Here is a 16,593-nt window from a genome sequence, read left to right on the forward strand (position 1 = left end):
GCTTCGGATGGCGCGATTCGTCGACCTGTTCTTTTTCTTAAAGAAAAATATTTTTGACAAACTACACCGTCCATTTTCTTGTGCGAGGGGTAGAAACTACTGTGCAATCGTACGTACCACTGGCGTTACATTGCTACCCAATCAAAGCTTACATGTGCTTCGTTGATAGCAAAGAAGAGTGGCATTGTTCACAAGAACAAGAACAGGCATATTGAACAGATTGGCTAGCTAAATAAATTTGAACTAGATTTCACACGAATTAGAGGCTAGGGTTAGGGTTAGAGATTTGGATTGAAGATTTGGGGATTTAGGGTTTGATGTGGGGATTACCTTGCTCATGGTGGTTTAGAGGGATGGTCGGGGTGACCAGTCGAACTGGCAGTGGAGGCGGGCGCCGCGGTGGTGGAGGATCACAAGTGGGCAGTTGACGAGGGTATATAATTAATATTATGTATTTTCTAAATATTATATATCTGAAAAAAGTATATAAGGATGGTTTTTATCTTACTTGATACGAGTTAGACGTGGCCGCTATGGAGTAGGATGTGGAGATGACGTACTTGGAAGCTAATCATCCTGGATACGGAAGTTATCTCCTATTTAGGAAGGATTCCTTGATATTCGGTAGTCTAACGATCCGAGCAGGATACGTCCTAGGTTCCCACGAATATATAAGGCGGGGAGAGAGGTACGTACAAGGCAAGTCCAAAGCCAAAGAAGAACCACCACCACCACTAATAACAACAATCAAGCCGACAAGCCTTAGCAACTCGTGCATTTAGATCTCCAAAGTCGCGAACCCATCGTCAAGTTTAATCAGATAGAAGACCAACATCCATCGAAGATCCATAGCAGGAACAATCCCCTACCTGACTAGATCTTTAGTAGTAGATACACAAAAATCTGCCTAGTTCTTAGGGTTAGATCCATTCACACACTTAACTATACTATGTGATCCTAAGAATAATCAAGACAAGACAGAACATAAGGCTATGATCTAACTTGAGGCCTTAATATGTATAACTGTGTATCTCTTTGTGATACTTTTTGATGACTACGCATATGTATCCCTATTTTCATTTACATATTATTAATAATTGAGTACAAATCCTCGACAGTGGTGACAGTAACCAGGGTGTCACACGTTGCTGTGGTTAGCGTGGTGGTGGTAGATCTGGTGATAGGAGCCATTGGAGACAAAGGTGGGGGGGGGGTAGGGTGGGGAGCTTCATCGGTGTTGAAGAAGAAGGGGGTGCATCGGTGAGGAACGAGGGAGAAGGTAAGCCAAAATTATAGAATGGTAGGGAGGAGGCGCATCGATGGGCCTTGATGACACCGGGTGCCGGTGAGGCGAAGGAAGGAAGCACATCGGATGGGTGGCAGTGTCAGGAGGAGTCAGGCACCAGAAGGATCAATCGGAAAGAAACGAGGGATAAGGTTAAAGGAAGGGCTGATCTTGGAAACATATCTGGTGGTTTAGATAAGTGACTGAGACATTTACAGAGTATCAAGCAATTGATAAGGAGATAAATCCATATTGAAATCGGTTAGCTTCTGGCTCCACCATGTGCTTGCCCCTTTTAAAAAAATTGACTGGACGACTCTTCAAAGAATCAATTTGCCTATTGCTTTCACTGGGCTAGAGGTTATATGGCAGAGGGTTTTATAGACGTGTTCATGTGTTCTTTTTTTTAAGCACGCTGTGCCATTGCTAACTCGCATACGCATGTAGGGCAAAGCCATCATTTCTCTGTCGAGGTAGAGAATGAGCAGCCCGTTAGCCTAGTATGGTCAATGAACTGAGTGATGAACTAACATCATGTAGACAATGAACAAAAGTTGCCTTCACAAACATGGTAGCAGTAGACCGACAAGCAAAACTTACCAATGTTCAAAACATTTACATGTCGTGCTACCCCAAGAAGAAAAGGGGCATTTCCTTACACGCCATTGATGTGTCTATGTCATTAAAGCCAATGGCATATCCAGGATTTAGGTCTAAGCCAATGGCATGCGATTAATTATCTCAAAAGAAAACCATAGGGAAAGCCCCTACTGTGAAATTTTATTAGAGAAAAAACAAGAGCCCAAGCTGGACAAAAGAAGAAAAGAAAGCATGAAAGAGGGCCAAGAGTGGCAGCAAGTGCCAAGAAGAGATGATTAGATTCTAGGAAAAACAACTTCTATCCATTTGAAGATTTCAAATCTTTTGTCATCCTTTATTATGTGTGCTTGAGGTAAAACTTCATCAGCAAAATATATCCTCCAAGATCGGGCAGAAGGTTGTTTATGCTCAAAGATCATGCCATTTCGTTGCTTCCAGATGCCCCAAGCAGCAATGATAAAGACTTCCATGTAAAAGGCATAATTGAAGCTCTATTTTGCCTCTGCCATCATATTGAACAAGGGAAGGTTTAGATTCCAATTGATTATCAAGAGGCTCCAACATCTCTTATTGAAGCGACATTCAAAGAAGAGGTGAAGTGTGGTTTCTTCAGTGTGCTCCTTATTTTTTGACAATTCACTATATGCCATCTGAAATTATCAAAATCCTCTATATGCCACTGGAAAAGTTCCTATCTCTCATGTGCCACTACTTGAAAGGCATCATAATGGTGTTAATTTCAATGACACACATAAGATGAAAAAACTAAATTTATTTTTCCTTTGTACCACTACCCTCAGCTCTGTTATGATGTCAGTGTCATGCAGGGGAAGGAATTTTTTAAGTTGTGGCACATGATGAACAAGAACTTTTCTTATGGCAAATTGAGGATTTCTAGAGATCACACCCAAGTTGTTGCTATAGAAGCTACATTACAGTCCCAACTCATCTGAACCAGTGTCTTGGTGGGAAGTCCCCGCAAATCTCCCCCAAATCTCCTACTCCCCACTCTGTCCACCAACTAACTCGGTCACGACGACGAGCGTCGCCTTTGCCACGCCACCGCAGATGTACTCTCCACCGCATGTCGCAGACTTTGACTCCGAGGGCTCCCTCCTCTCCGACGTCTCCGCTTCCCCGCCTCGCGATTGCTCACCACCTCCGTTGCCACCACCCAATCCATGCCCCAACTCTAAGCCCACCATCACCACGAAACCCAAACCCAAGCCGAGGCCCGTAGCCTCCACTTGCATCTCCACTACATCGCCGCATCCCCTCCCCCGCGGCCCTCTCTGACCCGCACGACCCCACCGCCCGCATCGCCCTAGCCACCACGCTCGTCACCGCCGTTAGCATTGTCTCCTCCTCCTCCTTCTGCTGCCTCATTTAGCCATGCAACCCATCCTTTGACCTCCTCGCTGCCTTCTCCACCCTTGCCCTCGCTCCCACTCCCATGCCTGTCGAGGTACCAGCCCCAGCGGCAACATAGTGCCCGGCCACGGAGGCACAGCTATAGGCTAGGCCCAAGCAGGTGCATCCCAACTCTGCATCTGAGGTGCCCCCCGCGGCAGCAGAGGCGGAGCAACTTAAGCGGTCATGTAATACTCGAAAATGTGAAATTCAACTATTAACCGTGGGACCCACGATGAGTACAAAATTTAACCTTTTGAACCGATGCTAGGATGAAAGATCAGAGAGTGTAGATGCATAGATCTCATCAAGACATTCCTGTTGTCTATCTATCGACCTGTTTGGATGCTCGGTGAAGCCGTAGCAAGCCCAATAAATTCATATTGTTGGATGAGAAGAAAAATAAAATGAAATAAGGGGATAAGGCCAGGTGGGATCGGTCACCACCCCGATCCCCACCCAGAGTCGCTCGCCCGACCCAATGGCTCACCTGCCCGCGCCAAACCCTAGGCGCCACCACCACCTACGCCATCGACCATTGCCCATCATGTCCCATCGCCACCCCCTGTCAGACCGGCCTGGCTTGCTGCTGCTGCTAGCTAGTCACTTGCTATCATGTCACCCTTATGCCGAGCTTCCACGGCCGCCCCTGTGCCGAACCGCCCTGCTGCCTGGTGGAGGTTGATAGTAGTGGTCGAGCAGGGAAGGGCCAACCAGCCAAAAGAAAAGAAGAAAGAAAGGAAAAGGAAGAAGAGAAGAAAGAGAAGAAGAAGGAGGAGGAGGAGGAGGAGAAGAGGAATTTCTGCGAGTTCACCGGACTTCATCGTTGATTCGAGACCTCAATCCAAAGGTAACCTCTTCGTAGTCCTTAGACGCTTGTGCATAGTCGAGATCGGTCGTCCACATCGTCGGATAGGTGTTGATTGGCCCAGTTAGGTAGTGTTGGGTTAATTCAAATTGAGGCCTAACTGGTGTCGAAATCGATGGTATGGTTACATGTGCATTCATATGGATATTTTTACTTTAAATGCATCGATGCCAATCTACTGATGCTAGAAAGTCTTTAATATTATTTTGGATGATATTGCTAAGATGAAGTCTTAGCTAGCGGATGATAGCATGTGGATGTTATATCGTCAGACTTGATTATGTTTTTTTAGATAATGTTAACGTGTTCAGCTTAATATCTTTGTTAAAGATGAATGTTTAATCAACTGTAGCCCAATAGCTTATTAAATCATTTCACTTGCTGATATTTTCGAATATCACCCATGCTATCTTTTCAGGTGTGCCATGAGGTGACATTGAGCATTCAGAAGGGGTAGCAGCACATCTTATGTATGATCACCTCCACTTGTTTGTCTTTTTGGTTGTAATGTCAGTTCGATGTCTCTTAGTTGTTTCGTTGTTTGACGATCTCTTGTCGTGATGTGGAAGTTTATTCGAGGAATGTTTCTCATTTGCTAGGATATTGGTTTATGTTAGTGTGTTGATGATACCCATATATAACTGCCTATGTTCGTTTGCTTCCGTTATACCAATTTTTAGGGAGGTGCTACCAAAATTTCTTGTTCGGTGGATCCGTAGGTATGTTTGAGTGACATTCTATAATATGCAGATGATACAATTATATTTACGTAACATGATCTTGAACAAGTCAAGAATATGAAGCTCTTGCTTTGTTCTTTTGAACAGTTATTTGTCTTAAAGATCAATTTTTATAAGAATGAATTATTCTGCTATGGTGATGAGAAAGATCATGAAGAAACAATACACTCAACTGTTTAGGTGTACGATGGGGGATTATCCATTTAAATATTTGGGAATTTTGATGCATCATAGGAAAATAAGAAATAGTGATTGGAAGATAATAGAGCACAGGTTTGAAAAGAAACTTAGCAGTTGGAAGGGCAAACATTTATCATATAGGGGGTGCTTAGTCTTAATCAATTATGTCTCAAGCAATTTAGCTATGTTAATGATGTCTTTTTTTGAGATTACAAAAGGGATTCTAAAAAAAGGGACAATTACCGATCCAAGTTTTTTTGGTCAAGTTGATGAACATGTGTTGAAAGTTTAGACTTGCTAAGTGGAACATTTTATATAGATCAAAAGACCAAAGGGGTATGGGAATTCTATATAGACCAAAAGCCAATCAATATTTCTTTTCGAAGATATTTGATTGGGAACATATTAGAAGCTTGGAATAGTCTCATAGCTAAGGTTGACAGTACCAGACTTACGGATGAACCGGATTGTTTTAGCTGATCTCTACACTAGAATGGATAATTTTCGGTTCATTCAATGTACAGAGCAATGCTCAATGATAATATTATACAAAGCAATAATTTTTTATAGTGTTTGCGTCTTCCACTAAAGATAAAGATTTTTTTGGTACTTACATAGAGGGTGGTACTTACAAAAGATAACTTAAAGGAGACGAAATTGGCAAGGTAATGAAAGCTGTTGTCTTTGTAATTGCAATGAGACAATTCAACATCTCTTTTTTATTGCAACTTTGCTAAAATTGTTTGGAGGATTGTCGAAATTTCTTTTGGTCTACGACCACCAACAAATGTTACTAATATATTCGGGTCAGGACTAAATGGATTTGGAAAAAAAAATCTAAAGAAACTAATTATGGTTGGAGCAGCTGCCATCTGTTGAGTAATTTGGCTTTATAGGAATGATATTATTTTGACAAAGCACCAACACTTATTTCTATGCAGGTTATATATAGAAGCACGTACTAGATTCGCTTTTGGTCTCTACTCCAAAAGGAGGAGGATAGAGAATTGATGATGGCGGGATGTCGGCATTTGGAGACCACCTCAATGGACCTTTTCATCAATTTTGCATGGAGGTTTAGCAATAGAATACGTGTTTATTGATGAACATGTTTGTTTAGTTAAATCTCCTTTCAAGTGGTGTCGTGTGTTGGCCTTTGGGTATACGGAGTTTACCCAAAAGTCATATTTTTGTAATAAGGTTTGTTCAGTACATCTTTGGATGTAGAGACTGGGACATTTTTATTAGCTTAATGAAATAAAACTCTATTTTTCTAATTTTTTTATTCATAAGACCTATTAAATTATATAATTAATAAATATGTTAATTCTATTAACCATATTATTATTAATCACTAAAATTATATACATACCTTAAAATGACAGTACAATTTTCACGGGCATGTTTGCATCACCGTGGTTGGTAAGCATTCTGTATGCTTATGCATTAGTCCATCACCCGTTATCACTGTTTGACATCGTTTCTTCACTTTATACAGGCACTCGGAGGTGTTAATAAGCATCCTCCTGGAACTGAAACACTGCCAGGCCAGGTATGTGTTCACCGTTCAGTGGAGCGGCAGTATTTATTCGAGCAATGCTGTTAATCAAGCTGGCTACATGGGACTTTTGCCGTATAAGGTGCGGTTTGACTGAAGGTGCTGGGCGAAGAAAGTGATGCACTGATGCCCCTCCTGAACCGTAGCCCGTAGGGCCGTAGAAATTATTATTACAGTAGGAAAAAAAAGAAAAAGAAAATTGATGATAGGAGTGTCCAGGAAGCAAGAGGTGCAGTGCCATGCCTGCAAAGAAAACAAAACATTGGCTGATGCCGGTGATAACCGCTTGATTCTAATTTTTTTTTCTTATTTCAAACGAGGGGAGATTAACAGTTGTGGTTTGCGTATGAATTGGAATTTTCGCCATTCTTCATCCATTTTTACCACTGCTCGGTTTTTCGGTTGCTTTTCACGGTCAGGCTCGATGTCGGAGCTCTTCAGGGCAAGTTCTTGTCACATGCCATCGTAGTGCGTTGCTACCCATACCACGCAGACACGAGACATCCCGTTCAAACATGCTGGTGGGTCTTGCAGTTTTTGTTCGCCAGATCTACTCCGGAACTGATCGCATGCCATTCTGCATCATTCAGTCGATCGCTTGGTACGGCTGTGGACCTACGGTTGTCTGCATGGGACGCCGCAGGCTGGTAACCATGTGCCCAGCCATGATTCATCCAGCGTTGGATTCACGGACTGACGCTGAAATTATTGGTGAAGAGGTGGAAGTGGAACTACCAGATGTACTCCCAACTTGTCTTGTTGCTGCCAAACACATCAGTGCCTCTTTTTTGCGTTTTGGATAGCAGGTTAACGCACGGGTTAAGCCACTAAGGCCTCTTTGTAACGGAGGAATTGTGGATAAATTTTGGAGAATTTGATTCCTACACACATGAGTTTTTCGGGGATTTTGTCCCTATAACACTGATAAAGCGTGATTTAATTCACACCATACTACATTTCTCGTTTTTGTCCTAATCGCAAAATCATGACTTAGTTCACAACACATCGCTCGGATTAAAATAATCTTTTCTAGCTTGAGAGGAGAGAGACGGGGTGGTGAAAGGACGGTTCTGCCCTTAGTCTCCCGCCTCACCCATTTCCTCTCTCTCGTCAGCATCTTCGGAGGGGAGAGGGGTGCCAGAGAGGGGCAAAGCCGGAGGGAGTGAGCCAAAGAGAGGGAGTGAGCCGAGAAATGTGGTTGGCAGAGATGGGGCTCATCGGAAGCGCAAGATGGCGTGGAAAGCCGACCGGGGCGGAGGGATCTCTGGTGGCGGCTTGAGGTGCGAGCTGCGGGCGATGCAATGGAGCTACGGGTCGGGAGCCTGCACAGCGGAGGAAGGACGCACGGGCGTGGCTAGGATGATGTGCACGCGAGCGGCAGAGGGCGTGGCAGCGTGGGCTAGTGGCGCGACGAGTACGGCGGCGGCGCGACGCGTGTGGCACGCTCGTTGGCAGCACGCACGCGAGTGACAGCTGCACATAGGAATGGCGCATGCGAGTGGCAGTCTGGCGCTGTGGCGGGTTCAGCTCGCCAGCATCGCGGTGTCTATGCTGCTCACGCCCAGGGAGATTCATGAGGACCAACTCTGCCACATACAGACGGTGTATGGGTGTGGGCAAATGGCGGAGGAGCTCATCGCGATGCTCCTCGGCTAAGCTGGAGGGAGTGAGCCAGAGGAAGAAGAAAGATCAGGGCAACAAGTCTTTTCACTCACTCTCTCCTAAATGATTATTTTATACGGTGCGGTGTCCTGCAGATCAAACCATAAAATTGTAGTGTACATCAGGCAAAATCAACGAGTAAAGTGTCACAGGGACAAAATAATGTTTTATCAGTGTCCCAGACATAAAAATCGCATTTTCCTAATAGGGCTCTTTGGAAGGTAGGATTATATAGGAAATTTTTCATATGATTCATTCCTTCTTTTCACTTTTTAGAGGATTCTAGAGACGATCACCAACCTCATGTTTATAACTACATAATGCGTCTATCATTCTTTCCTATAGCACATCCAAACAATTTTACTATACAATTCCTACGTTTATAATTCCTATATAATTTCAAGAGACAACACACTTCACTCCTCTGTAGTTTTCTTATTTCTATATTATAACGATCACGTGTTCCAAAAGAGATCTAAACGAAATGTTGCTGAGCTGAGGAAGGAGATATTCGTGGAATTAATGGAGGCATATTCGGCCGCTCAAATCTAGCATTCTATCGACCACAGTATATCCAGCCGGAGGGGACCACCCTACGGTGTCGCTGATACTCATTGCGTACCAGGATCCAGCAAACACACCTGAAAAGCAACGTACAAACCTTACGTGCGAGAAAGGTTTCGTGGAACCTCACCTGGCCGCAATTCGCTACCACCGCTGAACTGCTACGTGGCGGTAAAATGCACTTCTCTTTCTTTTCCGTTGGCGATATGTGTCCACGGTAAACAGTAAACACCATGCCCGTGCTGAGAGCACAGCGTACAAAGACAATAAATTCGCAATTCGTGCAGGCGTGTAGGTGTAGCGGAGCTGGACGTGATACGGCACCATTTACAAGAGAGAGAAAATTGGAAAAGGGTGAAAATAAGACACGGAGGAAGAGAAAAAAAACCTACAAAAGAAATACAGAAATAAAATGTGCAAACAACAAACGTTAGTCATCCGATCATATCTAAAGATTATAACGAATCTTACCATTACATCAATAAAGAGATTGATTTAAAAAACATCATAGGATACAAAATATCGTAAAATAATCTCGTTCGGTATTAATTCTATCGTCCCATCAATAAAGAAATTGATTTTAAAAAAAATCACGCGGATACAAAATATAGTAAAATAATCTCTTTACTGTTGGAACAGTGAGATAGATCTAGTCTTTAAATGAGGATCTAACCGGTAATAACTGTTCACAAATTTGCACTTATTTACTAGTTAAACCCAGAAGCCGCCTCCTCCCCTCTCGCTCTCTGTCGTCGTTGCTTCCTCGCGGCGGATTCGAATCCTCCTCCTCTCTCTCTCTCTCTGTTCCGCGACTAGGCGAAGAGCGGCGTGGTGGTGCTGGAGGGGATGGCCGCCGCCGCAGCCGGCGTGGTGAACTACCCGCTCGTCGCGGCGCTCCTCGCGTTCGCCGTCGCGCAGTCCTCCAAGTTCTTCACCACGTGGTGAGTCGCCCCGTCGTACTCCTCCCGCTCCCGCTCCAGTCCCGCCGCTGCATTTCTGTGCGGTGATTCGGGTCCGCCGATGGCCGCTTCGCTGTTGCTTGCGCGTCCGGTGCTCACGTGCGACGGTCCGAGCAATGCTTACCCACGGGAATCGTATGAAATTTTGGTGGTTTGGGGGTTCGTAGATCGTGTGCGAAGCACAGAGATGTGTAGGGATTAGGATTCGGGACCTGTGGGTACTTGTTTAATAATTTTAGGTTATTTTTAAGTTTGGTTGCTCGGTTTGGCAGCTAAGCTGTAGATCCTCTGGCAGTTCAGCGAGACCTTTCTCTTGTATCAGTATTTTATTTTACTTTGTCGTGATAGTATGATTTGCCGCATCTGTTCCTGTGGAAAATTTTTTTTGACCCATGCGAGAGACATCCCGAAGACATTACATTAAGGTCGAGAAATGCTCCGAAAGCCGGCTACAACCCGCAAGCTATCACTGACTGACGTCACGACCACGGGGAACACAGTGAGGGACCTTTTTTTGCCTCACGCCTGAAGGTCTTACCACCGTGCTATTCGTACGTTCTCATCATCTGTTCCTATAAATATGCTGAACTACTGATAGGATATTTTGTATCTAAGAGGTAACAGAAATGCCAAATGCATGTGGTGTGGGAGTTGGACGGCGATTTTAGTGGCTTCAGAGAAATTTCCTGTGCCTTTTTGGTATGTTTTGTACTGAAGTAGTGGAGACACCACTTGGGAGCACATTATTAGTTTTTTTGTTTTTGCTGTTCGTCTGAGTCCCGAGAACATTTTAGTGTTCTGCGGATTAGGTATGGAGTATTTTGAAACCCAGAATTCTTCTCACTCATTGGGGCTCTACTGCACAAAACCTATATTCTGGTTCTATTGTGAATGCTAAAACAAATATCCCAGTGTGTTCATGTTGGAGCAACTTGGTTATATTGATTTGCATGTATTGCTTGTGTTTGGTCGCATACTATTTATGTTGGTTACAAAGAATGGCTGTAGCTATGGTAGGTAATTGAACTAACTCTTGTTCTTCCTTGATAACATTAGAAGATTAGCTCTGCCCTTGCATTAGAATTCCAATTGTCTCACTTTTTTTGCAGCTGTACAGTACCATATGGTGTTCTGTGACATGCCAGATATTATTGAAATCAAAATTTATTGCTTGGTGACCATTTGATGATGCACACACCTAACTGGCATCAGGGCAGAAAATTTGGGACACTTAATGTTTATTCTAACAGGAAGTTGATCGGTCATATGCCTTGCTCTCATCTAGTTTCTTAAGAGATCATTTCCTTTGCTCAAATCATATAACCATTTTCAAGCTGGATTTGAACAGGGAGTAAGGAAAACCACAAACATCAGCAAATTGCATGTGTTTTGAATGACAGCTTTTGAGTCCTTATATCCTGCAATTTAAGCGATCATAGATGCGTGGAAAAAACTGGTAAAGATGCCTAATCAATATTTGCTCCTTAATCCTTATTGCCTTGGTGTGTGCTCTGGTGACGGCTGTCCTATTATACATGCGTTTTTTAATTAAAAAAATCCTTACACTTACTCTAACATTGATCTGATGTAGGTATAAAGAGAATCGTTGGGATGTCAGACAATTTATAGCTTCGGGAGGGATGCCATCGTCCCACTCAGCTACAGTTACAGCACTTGCAGTGGCTGTAGGAATCCAAGAAGGCTTTCGTAGTGCCACCTTTGCAACTGCACTTGTCTTTGCATGTGTGGTGCGTACAAGTTTGAAGTTATTTATCCATAATTTTTATTGCCTGGTCTGACATGATGATCTTACTATAGGGAACCTTATACTAGTTCGTATTCATTTGTTTGGTTCCATCTTGATTTAGTTTTGCATCTAGGTACTTTGCACATTTTCTTTTATATATTGCTAAACTACTACTTGAACTGCATTTTGATAACAGTACTCATAATTCATTTTCTTCAAACAGTGAGTCGAGGATGCATTTTGATATCTTGCTGGATGTTGAATGTTCTTATGAATACAACCTTTGATTTTGACTTATGCCTGAACTTTTGTTTGTAGGTAATGCATGATGCTTTTGGAGTTCGGTTACATGCTGGAAAACAGGCAGAGGTTTGCCATCGTCACCCTAGGATGTCATATGGCCTTGTGTTTAAATAATAAGCACTAGCATTCTTCTGCAGAGTAGCTGTTTGGCTTTAGTTACATAGATAAGTACTCTGCATATAACATATAAAGATTTGGATATTTCTCTGGATGATAGCCACCTTGCTGCAGGGGACATTTGATAAGTCGCTAATGAATACCCTCATCTGAGATGTTTGTTTTGTTGTCAAGTACTTCAGTTTAGTGTGAGCAAAAATGGATGACAAAATCTATTTTTGAAGTTCTCCATTGACATCCAAACGTAATTAGCATGAAGTATGAAGTGTTATTTTTTTTTTACGAGAGGGTGTTTTGTCTTATTTACATGCCCAATCACCAGTTACGGCGTTACAGATGTATTCTTTCATTCACCTCATGATATTATCAAGTTTCTGTAACAATAAGACAAGATGGACACTAGTACTGTTTATGCAAATTCTTTCAGGTGCTGAATCAAATTGTCTACGAGCTGCCAGAGGAACATCCATTATCAGAGACAAAGCCATTGCGTGAAATCCTTGGACATACTGTTCCTCAGGTTAGATTCAATGCTTCACATTGCCTTACTTGATGCTATGACCTTGCAAGTTAGGGAAGGCATAGTCAAAACTCAAAGCAGATAGACTGATTAGGATTTGGGACCATTATTTCTCGGAGCATCATTTAGTGAGCTTATTCAATGGTACTCAAACAATGGATATATGAAGATACTGGATGTGCTTTTGTAGCTACCGCATTTTCCGAACCTGTGACTATCATTGACAAACACTTATAGTGCACATGAATATAATAAGATTTCATAAGTTCATTTGTAGAGATAACTGACTTCTCATACTTATGACAAGATATGCCCTATTTCCTTCATCCTTTATACCACCATGATCACCTCTAATGATTGCGTTTTTTTTCTTCTCATTGTCTGATAGAATAGTTTGATAGTAGTCACTATCAAATACATGCGATATGCTAGATGTAACATATTGTCTGTTTGGTCATCTCAGGTTGTGGCTGGTTGCATCCTTGGAATCCTCACGGCTTTTTTTATGCGCTTAGCTCTGGGGAGTTCCTAATCAAGTGTTACTCATGGAAATTGGCCACACATGATCATCAAATATCTTGTTGGTGATGATTTGTAAAGTGTGAAAATACATCTCATGGGTCGGGTTTGTCCAGGTGGCTAGATCATCATGATACTATAAAGTTCTAACTGTGGATCTGCGTTGTAGGATAGTATGTTGTAGTTTCAGTCTGTTCTGTAAATCTGAAAAGGTAACTTTCAACTGGAACCACGTGTAATGGAAGCGTTCTTATACAATCGGCAGTGGTCTGAACTTGCAGGGTAACGATCAGAATGGCCGGTGTCATGCCGTCACCTTTGCTTTCAACTGGTTTAGTTCTTACTGTGTAATTCATTGATAACTCGAGAGTTATAGATTAATATTGTTGGCTTAGTTTTTACAGTGTAATTCATGTTAGCTCCGGATTCCAGACAAGTTGTGTTTGAACATTCAGATATAGCCATCTGCAGTATTGAGTGCTGAGTAAAGTCAGTCGCTTATGGTGTTCTTCAGGCTGCTCTGTTTTCCTGAGCAATCCTTTGGCAAGAAATTTCCTTCCTTTCCTTTAGTTTGGTATTTCCAATTCAGACCTTTAGGAATCTTCTCTAATTGGTATTTCCAATTCAGACCTTTAGGAATCTTCTCTAATCTCAGGTTATCACTTAGGTAAATGTTCTATATTACATAGATCAACTCAATTATTGCTTTTTATAAGCACAAATACTCAAAGCAGCTTACATGACGGAGAGCGGGTCATAGGCAGTGGGTATTTCCATTCCAATGGTACTCAAAGATACCATCCTTATTCGGTAGCTGCAGCAAACTGGGAGACGTTATTTTTCTGAAAGCAACAGCAGCGGCAACGGCAACGAAGCAGGCACATACACAGATCGTCGTGTTCTCCTCGGCCTCTCAAACTCAGAGCTTGCATGGTGACGCACTGGGATGGTGCACCACGATGAGGTTGTACGCGTCCAGCGTCAGGAAGTCGTTCAGCTCCGGCGCGGTGCACTGCCGGCTGAAGATCCTGCCGGCCTCCTCGTACCGCCCCTGCCGGAACCTCTCGGCGCCGACCTCCGCCTCGACCCTGGCCATCTCCTCCTCCACGACGCGCGCGAGCAGCTCCGGCGTTGCGCGCACCGCCACGCCACCCGCGTCCAGCTCCGCGCCGTGGCGCAGCCACTGCCAGTTCTGGACGCGGCTGATCTCCGCGGTGGCCGCGTCCTCCATCAGGTTGTACAGCGGCACTGACCCGGACCCGGCCAGCCACGCCGCGACGTACTGCACGCCCACGCGGGTGTTGAGCCGCAGGCCGTCCACCGTGCGCGAGCCCCGCGGCGGCTGGAGCAGGTCCTCCTCCGTGACGTTGCCAGCGGCGGCGTCCGCGGCGTCATCGATCTGGTTCGGCCTCCCGCCGAGGTGGCCCTCGAAGACTTCCCTTATCGCCGGGATGAGCCCCGGGTGCGCCGCCCACGTGCCGTCGTGCCCCGCAAGCACCTCCCGCAGCTTGTCCTTGCGCACCAGCTCCAGCGCTGCCTCGTTCGCCGCTGCGTCGTCCTTGATCGGAATCTGAGCTGCCATGCCGCCCATGGCGTGGACGCGGCGGCGGTGGCATGTGCGGATGAGGAGGTGGGAGTACGAGCGCATGAAGTGCTGCGCCATTCCGACGAGGGCGCGGTCGGGGAGGAGCCGGTCGGGGTGTGCACGGAACGTCTTGACGTAGCTGAAGATGTAGTCCCAGCGGCCGCAGTTGAGCCCCGCCGAGTGGTCGCGCAGCTCGTGCAGGATCTCGTCCATCTGGAACGCCGCCGGCAGCGTCTCCACCAGCACCGTCGCCCGGATGCTCCCGCGCTCGATCCCCGCCGCCCTCTCCGCCCTCTCGAACACGCCGTTCCATATCCTCGCCTCCCTGCACACATGTTACAAAATGAAGCGCACAACGAGCCATGTGTCACTGTCACGTGTGTGGCGCACGTACGTACTCATGTCTCGTGCCGCACTGGCACGCACGTACCTGGAGTGCTCCATCTTGGGGAGGTAGAAAAAGGGCCCAAACCCGGCGCCCTGGCCGGCGCGGAAGGCAGCGTGGTTGTGGAAGAAGTAGAGCCCGAAGTCAACGAGGCAGCCGATGGCGGGCTCGCTGTCGATGAGGACGTGCGCCTCGGGCAGGTGCCAGCCCCGCGGCCGGACAAACAGCTTCGCCGTTTGGTCGTTGAGCTTGTACACCCGGCCGCGCGCCGCGTCGTGGAAGCTGATCGTGCCGGCCACGGCGTCCCGCAGGTTAACCTGCCCGCGCATCAGGTTCTCCCACGTCGGAGACAGCGCGTCCTCGAAGTCAGCCTGCCACGTCACGTTCCTTTCGTCTCAGAATTCAGCAGAAGCGATGATAGGTACGCAGGTCGCATGCTGGCACGCGTGCTTACCATGAAGACCTTGGCGCCGGAGTTGAGCGCGTTGATGACCATCTTCCGCGGCTCGGCGGGGCCGGTGATCTCCACGGTGCGGTCCGCGATGGCCGGCGGCACGGGCGCGCACGTCCAGCCGCCCTCGCGGACGAGCCTCGAGGCCGGGTCGAACAGCGGCAGCTCGCCGGCGTCGTACCGCAGCTGGGCCTCCCGCCGGCGCTCCATGGCGTACCGGACGGCGCCGCGGAACTCGCGCTGCAGGCCGGCCACGAAGGCCAGCGCGTCGCGGGTGAGAATGGCCGCGAACTCGGGGTCGTACCGCCCGCGGACGTCGACGCCCTCCGGCGTGTCGTAGGAGGGCACCGGCGCTGGCGTGGTGGTGGTGGCCATTGAGGCGTCGGCCGGGCGCTTGTGTGGGCTCTGAGTGGTAGTGGGAGTGGAAGATCGGGAGTGTGCAGCTCGACCTTGGAGTGCGTGTTCTTCTTCGGTGGCCATGGAGCTATATATCCGCAACAGGAAGGGCTGGCTGGGAGGTTTTGAGAGAAAACACTGTGTACTCACACCTATGATATATAACTATAAGAGCATACTGAAAGTTGAAGGCTAAGATTGATGATGTAACTTGAGGCAATTCAAATATTAAACCCCTTGTTATGACTCATGCTCGTACCTCTTAGTGGCTATGGTATGTTATGATTAAGTCCACTAAGATCACAAATGGATTCAACAAGGAATCAACTAAAATGGGCTCAACACTAAAATAAAATATACAGCGCGTATTGGTGCGCTTTAGTTTCCCCCCCTTTTATTTCCGAATTATTTGTGTGCTTTAGTTATGTGGAGATTCATAAAGAATCGGATGAGAGGATCAACTGCTGCTTAGGGAAAAAAAAAGCTACTCCCACGATTATAAACATATCATGTTTTGGACAAGGTCCAGTCAAACTTTTAAATTTTTTACCATCAATAACTTTAAAATATTTAGTTTCAAAATATGAAAATTATATGCATGTATTTTTTAAAACTACTTTTATAATTTCATAAATTTATTAGACTTTATAAATATATTCAAATCACAAATAGTGATCAAATTTACGTATCAAAGAACATGCCATATCTAAAACGTTAATTATTTTGTATCGGAGGGAGTACAAC

General features: G+C 45.4%; 2 protein-coding genes across 2 annotated transcripts; one reads left to right on the forward strand and one right to left on the reverse strand.

The window, feature by feature from the left end:
• Positions 1–9,557: 9,557 nt before the first annotated feature.
• LOC133888888 (uncharacterized) lies at positions 9,558–13,426 on the forward strand. The gene is made up of 5 exons (XM_062329275.1): positions 9,558–9,808; positions 11,418–11,574; positions 11,892–11,942; positions 12,421–12,513; positions 12,977–13,426. The coding sequence occupies exons 1-5, from the start codon at positions 9,714–9,716 to the stop codon at positions 13,043–13,045; spliced, it is 465 nt and encodes a 154-aa protein (XP_062185259.1). The 5' UTR covers positions 9,558–9,713; the 3' UTR covers positions 13,046–13,426.
• A 206-nt stretch (positions 13,427–13,632) lies between these two features.
• Positions 13,633–16,013, reverse strand: LOC133888887 (malate synthase, glyoxysomal). Its single transcript, XM_062329273.1, has 3 exons — positions 15,457–16,013; positions 15,048–15,373; positions 13,633–14,942 (listed from the first exon to the last, which is right to left on the reverse strand). The coding sequence occupies exons 1-3, from the start codon at positions 15,931–15,933 to the stop codon at positions 13,952–13,954; spliced, it is 1,794 nt and encodes a 597-aa protein (XP_062185257.1). The 5' UTR covers positions 15,934–16,013; the 3' UTR covers positions 13,633–13,951.
• Positions 16,014–16,593: the final 580 nt, after the last annotated feature.

Source organism: Phragmites australis, chromosome 13 (assembly GCF_958298935.1).
Source record: "Phragmites australis chromosome 13, lpPhrAust1.1, whole genome shotgun sequence".
Classification (NCBI taxonomy): Eukaryota; Viridiplantae; Streptophyta; class Magnoliopsida; order Poales; family Poaceae; genus Phragmites; species Phragmites australis.

Excerpts from the sequence above, each read along its gene's own strand:
- LOC133888888 (XM_062329275.1), top strand. The coding sequence starts at position 9,714 with ATGGCCGCCGCCGCAGCCGGCGTGGTGAACTACCCGCTCGTCGCGGCG. Across the intron at positions 9,809-11,417 it reads TCCAAGTTCTTCACCACGTG|GTATAAAGAGAATCGTTGGG; the intron begins GTGAGTCGCCCC and ends GATCTGATGTAG. Across the intron at positions 12,514-12,976 it reads TTGGACATACTGTTCCTCAG|GTTGTGGCTGGTTGCATCCT; the intron begins GTTAGATTCAAT and ends TGGTCATCTCAG.
- LOC133888887 (XM_062329273.1), bottom strand. The coding sequence starts at position 15,933 with ATGGCCACCGAAGAAGAACACGCACTCCAAGGTCGAGCTGCACACTCC. Across the intron at positions 15,374-15,456 it reads CCGGCGCCAAGGTCTTCATG|GCTGACTTCGAGGACGCGCT; the intron begins GTAAGCACGCGT and ends GTGACGTGGCAG. Across the intron at positions 14,943-15,047 it reads CCCAAGATGGAGCACTCCAG|GGAGGCGAGGATATGGAACG; the intron begins GTACGTGCGTGC and ends ACATGTGTGCAG.